This window comes from Doryrhamphus excisus, chromosome 23 (genome assembly GCF_030265055.1).
Source record: "Doryrhamphus excisus isolate RoL2022-K1 chromosome 23, RoL_Dexc_1.0, whole genome shotgun sequence".
In the NCBI taxonomy this organism is placed as follows: Eukaryota; Metazoa; Chordata; class Actinopteri; order Syngnathiformes; family Syngnathidae; genus Doryrhamphus; species Doryrhamphus excisus.
The window spans coordinates 3,820,484-3,828,528 of record NC_080488.1 but is presented as its reverse complement, the minus strand read 5'-3'; the positions used below and the strand labels follow the sequence as shown (position 1 = coordinate 3,828,528).

Sequence of the window (8,045 nt, the reverse complement as noted above, 5' to 3'; positions counted from 1 at the left end):
ACTCTCTTGCAAAAGACAAACAAAGATCATTTCTTTATCTTTAAAAAGGTGTTTGGTTTAACTCAAGGTGGGAATGTGTGTACGGGTTCACAGAAAAGAAAGTCATAACATTCAGAAAAAAAAAATACAATGTGATACAATTTCATAAAACATAAATATTTGAGGGCTACACGGTGTTCAAGTGGTTACCGCGCACACCTCACAACAAGTTCAATCCCACCCATATTCCAAAAACATGCTAGGTTAATTAGCGACTCCAAATTGTCCATAGGTATGAATGTGAGTGTGAATGGTTGTTTGTCTATATGTGCCCTGTGATTGGCTGGCCACCAGTCCATGGTGTACCCCGCCCACCTTTCGCCCAAAGACAGCTGGGATAGGCTCCATCACCCCCTGCAACCCTTGTGAGGATAAGCGGTCGAAAATGAATGAGTTCTCCTCCTATTTTGTGTGGAAGTGGTAATTTTTTGGGCTTCTTATTTTGTCTTTCCCCACCCTCGGCCATCTCTGTGTGGAGTTTGCATGTTCTCCCCGTGCATGCGTGGGTTTTCTCCGGGTACTCCGGTTTCCTCCCACATTCCAAAAACATGCTAGGTTAATTAGCGACTCCAAATTGTCCATAGGTATGAATGTGAGTGTGAATGGTTGTTTGTCTATATGTGCCCTGTGATTGGCTGGCCACCAGTCCAGGGTGTACCCCGACTCTCGCCCGAAGACAGCTGGGATAGGCTCCAGCACCCCCGCAACCCTTGTGACAATAAGCGGTAGAAAATGAATGAATTAATGAGTTCTCCTATTTTGTGTGGAAGTGGTAATTTTTTGGTTTCTTATTTTGTCTTCCCCCCCCCTCGGCCATCTCTGTGTGGAGTTTGCATGTTCTCCCAGTGCATGCGTGGGTTTTCTCCGGGTACTCCGGTTTCCTCCCAAAAACATGCTAGGTTAATTAGCGACTCCAAATTGTCCATCAGTATGAATGTGAGTGTGAATGGTTGTTTGTCTATATGTGCCCTGTGATTGGCTGGCCACCAGTCCAGGGTGTACCCCACCCGCCTCTCACCCGAAGACAGCTGGGATAGGCTCCAGCATCCCCCGCGACCCTTGTGAGGATAAGCGGTACAAAATTAATGAATGAATGAGTTCTCCTCCTATTTTGTGTGGAAGTGGTAACTTTTTGGCTTCTTATTTTGTCAGATATCAGCTGATATTGATGGAATCAGCATTTTTTTATGCTAATGACATGAAGTCTTTATTCATGTGTCACATCTCGTCAGGATAATCTTCCTTTCAAATATGATCTAAATCTGTCCGATTGTGATCCTACAGATTTGAATTAGGATTTAGGCCCGGGTTCTAGCTGAACCCTTTACTGCTGTATTAGAACCACTGTGTACTGTGAGTTAATTATGTATTTGTTTTTTTCATTAGAGTGTTGCATAATGCAGGTGTTCCCTTCTTTGGGAGACGTCATGACTTGAGGAATGTGAACACACCTGTCAAAAACGAGGGGGGCGGAGTCACAGCAAGGTGTGTTGTCACCTGTTTACATCGACACACACACACACACACACACACACACACACGGGTAGCGGAGTGAGAATGGGAAGAAAGTGAACGTGCTGACAAGGAAGGAGACTTCTACCATGGGGTGGTGGAGCCCTCTGTCCCTGATGAGGGACTCCCTCAGAGGTCAAAGGGCACGTGATAAAGACCTCCGCCACTTGGTGTCTAATCTTCCTTACGAGGGCCTGGAGAAGAAGAAGCAACCCAACCGCTACTTTCCCGGGAACGCCATCAAAACCACCAAATACACCTTGCTCTTCTTCATCCCGGTGAACCTCTTTGAGCAGTTTCACCGCCTCGCCAACGTCTACTTCGTGGGTCTCGCGATTCTCAACTTTGTCCCGGTCGTGAACGCGTTCCAACCCGAGGTGGCTCTCATTCCCATTTGTGTCATCCTGTCGCTCACCGCGCTCAAAGACGCCTGGGAGGATTTCAGGAGGTACCAGTCGGACAAGAAGCTCAATAACTTACCGTGCTTCATCTACAGCAGGTAAAAAAAAAAAAAATGGTGCGTTCAGGGCGCCTCCGCACTAAATGCAGCAGCACAGTCAGTGTGTGTGTGTGTGCGTGTTTCTTCTTCTTCTCCTCCCTCTTCTTCTGTGTTTCAGCCCCTGGTGGGAATTCTTGACTTAGAAATAGAAATTGTGTGGGAGATGATTCCTCTTTGAAGAGGCTCACAACGGTATCTCTCGCCACGGCGTTGCGTACATTTGATGAACGCCTCAACTGGGTGTTTTTTTTTTTTGTCAGTAGAGACACCAAGGTTAGCAGCGGGTGTCTATTTTTGAATCACTGGTGTGAAATTACTTATTTTAAATATTCCGTCTCCGTTTTGATGGTGTGATTTTGGAGTACTGTGGGCACTTCCTGTCATTGAAAGCGTTCTATAAGACGAGATCTCACGATATAAAAACGAGATTTCGTGTCTCGGCTACATCCAATGCAATGGTTCAGCACCTAGACCAGGGGTGGGCAAACTACGGCCCGGGGGCCACATCCGGCCCGCCAAGTGTTTCAATATGGCCCACCTGTTTTTTTTCCAAATATTTCATTTGAACTCAACATACAAGCTGGCATCGTGGCTTGGGCCAATTTTTTGATGGTTGAGGTAGCTGCTTTACCAATTTTGTTATTTGATGTGGTCTGTTACAAAATGCTCCTGTAAAAAGGGACACAAGCACATAATAATAATAATAATAATAATAATAATAATAATAATAATAATAATAATAATAATAATAATAATAATAATGTTGTCAATAATGATAATAATACTACTATTATATTAATATTGTTGTTAATAATATTAATATAATAATGGTAGTAATATTACAAAATGCTCCTGTAAAAAGGGACACAAGCACATAATAATAATAATAATAATAATAATAATAATAAAAATGTTGTCAATAATGATAATAATACTACTATTATATTAATATTGTTGTTAATAATATTAATATAATAATGGTAGTAATATTACAAAATGCTCCTGTAAAAAGGGACACAAGCACATAATAATAATAATAATAATAATAATAATAATAATAATAATAATAATAATAATAATGTTGTCAATAATGATAATAATACTACTATTATATTAATATTGTTGTTAATAATATTAATATAATAATGGTAGTAATATTACAAAATACTCCTGGAAAAAGGAGCACAAGCGCAATAATAGTAATACAAATAATGATAATAATACTACTATTATATTAATATTGTTGTTAATAATATTAATATAATAATGGTAGTAATATTATTAATATAACAAAATAATAATAATAATATAATAACATTACTATAACTAATAATAATAATAATTCTAATGAAAATAACAATAATAATAATAATACATTGAGAAACACATGTTACATCAAATAAATGATTTCAAAGTGCACATATAGCAGATTGCATGACACTTTTACATGTAAAATATGTGTAAAAATATAGGTGTAAAAATGGACTGTTACGTGTAAAATACTACATAATCCCCCCCCCCCCCCCCCCGTCAATTTTGTTAAATTAATGCGGCCCGCGAGTCAAAAAGTTTGCCCACCCCTGACCTAGACTCATCATAGAGCAATGATGTTCCATAGAATTACAGTAAACAGTCAGTAATATAGTGGGAAGAGGCGGGGCCACTAGCGTACACACACAGCACAACAGTAGAACCTCATAAGGACGCATTCAAGGTAACATAGGAAAAAATGAGTCGCAAAAAAGACGTAAAGACACTCAAGCGATGACAAAAACAAGTTCATGTGCGTCCCTCCTGGCTCTATGTTCATCCCTACTACACTTTTATTCAATCCACGAGTGCTTTAAAGTCAATGCAATCAAACAGGTGGCTCGTTTTCCAAACATCTGCCACACATCCATAGCGAGTTGCCTTGACGTGTCTTATATCATGTAGGCCATCTTATCTATTTCATCTCCACTTCACACTCTTGTCAATCATTCCCCGCGTTCAAGTTCTTGCTGTTTTTCAAGGCCGACATGCCAGAAGTTCACCTGAGGCTCTTTAACGCTTTTGTTTTGTTTTTAAATAAAGTTGGACACATTTAATCATATTCAGTATGGCAAGGACACTTTTTCACCTTAAAGTATACTTATATAAATACTTATATATATGTACGATGTTTCCCCAAGCTAAGGTTCATTCATGGTCCTGAATGAGATGGCTAATAGGGTTTCAAACATTCATTCATTTTCTACTGTTTTTCCTCACAAGGGTCGCGGGGGTGCTGGAGCCTATCCCAGCTGTCTGGGTACACCCTGGACTGGTGGCCAGCCAATCACAGGCAACATATCAACAAACAACCATTCACACTCACATTCATAACTATGGACAATTTGGAGTCGCTAATTAACCTAGCATGTTTTTGGAATGTGGGACGAAACCGGAGTACCCGGAGAAAACCCACGCATGCACTGGGAGAACACTGGGAGATGGCCAAGGGTGGGGAAAGACAAAATAAGAAGCCAAAAAGTTACCACTTCCACACAAAATAGGAGAACTCATTAATTCATTCATTTTCTACCGCTTATCCTAACGAGGGTCACGGGGGATGCTGGAGCCTATCCCAGCTGTCTTCGGGCGAGAGGCGGGGTACACCCTGGCCTGGTGGCCAGCCAGCCAATCACAGGGCACATATAGACAAACAACCATTCACACTCACATTCATACCTATGGACAATTTGGAGTCGCTAATTAACCTAGCATGTTTTTGGAATGTGGGAGGAAACCGGAGTCCCCGAAGAAAACCCACGCATGCACAGGGAGAACATGCAAACTCCACACAGAGATGTGGAATTGAACCCTGGTATCCTAGCTGTTAGGTCTGCGCGCTAACCACTCGACCGCCGTGCCGCCTGGTTTCAAACAAAAATTGGGGAAAAAGGACAATATAAAAAGCCAAAACTTTACCACTTCCACACAAATTGGGAGAAGATTTTTTTTTTCTCCTATGTCAACCATGGCATTCCAATCATAACTTAGGGCACTATACACAAAAAGACAGTAATACCGCATCATATTATGAAAAATATGACAATGCGCACGTTTGACGATAAATTACGTATGTAGCTTAGTGATGCGTAATATCCCACGCTAAAAATACACATCTACTCCGCCTCCTTGTGGCTAAGGTGTGGCGTATTGTGAGGAAGCCACCCAATCAGGTCGTACATGATGGGCAGCATACCTGCACACGTCTGTCAGTCTTGTACACATAATACACATAATACACTTAATACCTCCATGGGAATCTGCACTTCCTCTGTAGCTCTCAAGCGACGTTTATGACTGTAAAAAATAAAAAAATGTCTCCTGCAAAATTAATTATCTGGTTGTGAATTTCAGGAAAGACAAGAAGTTCATGGAGCGGCGTTGGAAAGACGTGCAAGTGGGTGACTTCTTGAAGGTGCTTTGCAATGAAATTGTCCCCGCAGACCTGCTGCTCCTGCACACATCGGACGCCGACGGTGTGTGTCACATCGAGACGGCCAATCTGGATGGAGAAAGCAACCTCAAGGAGAGGAGGGCGGTGGCCGGCGTCTGCGTCACGGTGAGGATTAGTAGTCATTAGTCGTTATTCCAGTGGTTGGCGATGACGTTTAACACAAAGCAAGTTGACGTACCTTTTTAACTGAACGTATCCACAGTCAGTGATTAAAGGCTGCCGATGCGTATATGCACCAGTCGGATGACATACCTGAGAGGCAGACTGCTTGTTGTCTTGCCGAATAATATGTGATGTCACTCTGGAAGGACGGGTTATATGACATCTTAAGTACGTCTATTCCAACTCTCTTTGCACAGGAGCCCGACTTTGACCCTGAAAGTTTCAGCAGCATCGTGGTGTGTGAGAAGCCCAACAACAATCTCAATCACTTCAAGGGTTATGTGTGAGTATCAAATACACAGGCACAGTCCACAAACACACTGTGGGGAACAGTAACAGTAACCACTCTAAATGTACAGTATGTGTCTTAGTAATTTGTTCCTCATTAGTTCCTCAGTAACCACTCTAAATGTACAGCATATGCCTTAGTCATTAGTTCTTCATTAGTTCCTCAGTAACCACTCTAAATATACAGTACAGTATGTGCCGTAGTAATTAGTTCCTCATTAGTTCCTCAGTAACCACTCTAAATATACAGTATGTGCCTTAGTCTTTAGTTCTTCATTAGTTCCTCAATAACCACTCTAAATGTACAGTATGTGCCTTAGTCATTAGCTCTTCATTAGTTCCTCAATAACCACTCTAAATGTACAGTATGTGCCTTAGTCATTAGCTCTTCATTAGTTCCTCAGTAACCACTCTAAATGTACAGTATGTGCCTTAGTCATTAGTTCCTCTTTAGTTCCTCAATAACCACTCTTAATGTACAGCATATGCCTTGGTCATTTTTTTTTTCATTAGTTCCTCAGTAACCACTCTAAATATACAGTATGTACCTTCGTCCTTAGTTTTTGTGTAAGTTCCTCAGTAACCACTCTAAATGTATGTGCATTATCTATTTGATCTCCATTAGTTCCTCGGTAACCACTCCATTTGTACAGTATCTGTCTTAGTCATCAGTTCTTCATTAGTTCCTCAGTAACCACTCTAAATATACAGTATGTGCCTTAGTCATTAGTTCTTCATTGGTTTCTCAGTAACCACTCTGCGTGTACAGTATGTGCCTTAGTCATTAGTTCTTCATTAGTTCCTCAATAACCACTCTAAATGTACAGCATATGCCTTAGTCATTAGTTCTTCATTAGTTCCTCAGTAACCACTCTAAATGTACAGTACAGTATGTGCCGTAGTAATTAGTTCCTCATTAGTTCCTCAGAAACCACTCCAAATGTACAGTATGTGCCTTAGTCATTAGCTCTTCATTAGTTCCTCAATAACCACTCTAAATGTACAGCATATGCCTTAGTCATTAGTTCTTCATTAGTTCCTCAGTAACCACTCTAAATGTACAGTACAGTATGTGCCGTAGTAAATAGTTCCTCATTAGTTCCTCAGTAACCACTCTAAATATACAGTATGTGCCTTAGTCATTAGTTCCTCAATAACCACTCTTAATGTACAGCATATGCCTTAGTCATTATTTCTTCATTAGTTCCTCAGTAACCACTCTAAATATACAGTATGTACCTTCGTCCTTAGTTTTTGTGTAAGTTCCTCAGTAACCACTCTACATGTATGTGCATTATCTATTTGATCTCCATTAGTTCCTCGGTAACCACTCCATTTGTACAGTATGTGTCTTAGTCATCAGTTCTTCATTAGTTCCTCAGTAACCACTCTAAATATACAGTATGTGCCTTAGTCATTAGTTCTTCATTAGTTCCTCAATAACCACTCTAAATGTACAGTATGTGCCTTAGTCATTAGCTCTTCATTAGTTCCTCAATAACCACTCTAAATGTACAGCATATGCCGTAGTAATTAGTTCCTCATTAGTTCATCAGTAACCACTCTAAATATACAGTATGTGCCTTAGTCATTAGTTCCTCAATAACCACTCTTAATGTACAGCATATGCCTTAGTCATTATTTCTTCATTAGTTCCTCAGTAACCACTCTAAATATACAGTATGTACCTTTGTCCTTAGTTTTTTTGTACGTTCCTCAGTAACCACTCTACATGTATGTGCATTATCTATTTGATCTCCATTAGTTCCTCGGTAACCACTCCATTTGGACAGTATGTGTCTTAGTCATCAGTTCTTCATTAGTTCCTCAGTAACCACTCTAAATGTACAGTATGTGCCTTAGTCATTAGTTCTTCATTAGTTTCTCAGTAACCACTCTGCGTGTACAGTATGTGCCTTAGTCATTAGTTCTTCATTCGTTCCTCAATAACCACTCTAAATGTACAGCATATTCCTTGGTAATTAGTTCTTCATTAGTTCCTCAGTAACCACTCAAAAGGTACAGCATATGCCTTCGTAATTAGTTCTTCATTAGTTCCTC

General features: G+C 40.3%; 1 protein-coding gene across 2 annotated transcripts in view; it reads left to right on the top strand.

Moving 5' to 3' along the window:
• Positions 1-1,545: 1,545 nt before the first annotated feature.
• Positions 1,546-8,045, top strand: part of atp10b (ATPase phospholipid transporting 10B) — a 28,184-nt gene continuing 21,684 nt past the window's right edge. For both annotated transcript variants that reach the window (XM_058063791.1, XM_058063790.1), the window contains exons 1-3: positions 1,546-2,050; positions 5,435-5,639; positions 5,894-5,979. In XM_058063791.1, coding sequence (XP_057919774.1) covers positions 1,641-2,050; positions 5,435-5,639; positions 5,894-5,979 — 701 coding nt within the window. In that variant the 5' untranslated portion in view covers positions 1,546-1,640. The remainder of the gene's footprint in view (positions 2,051-5,434; positions 5,640-5,893; positions 5,980-8,045) is intronic.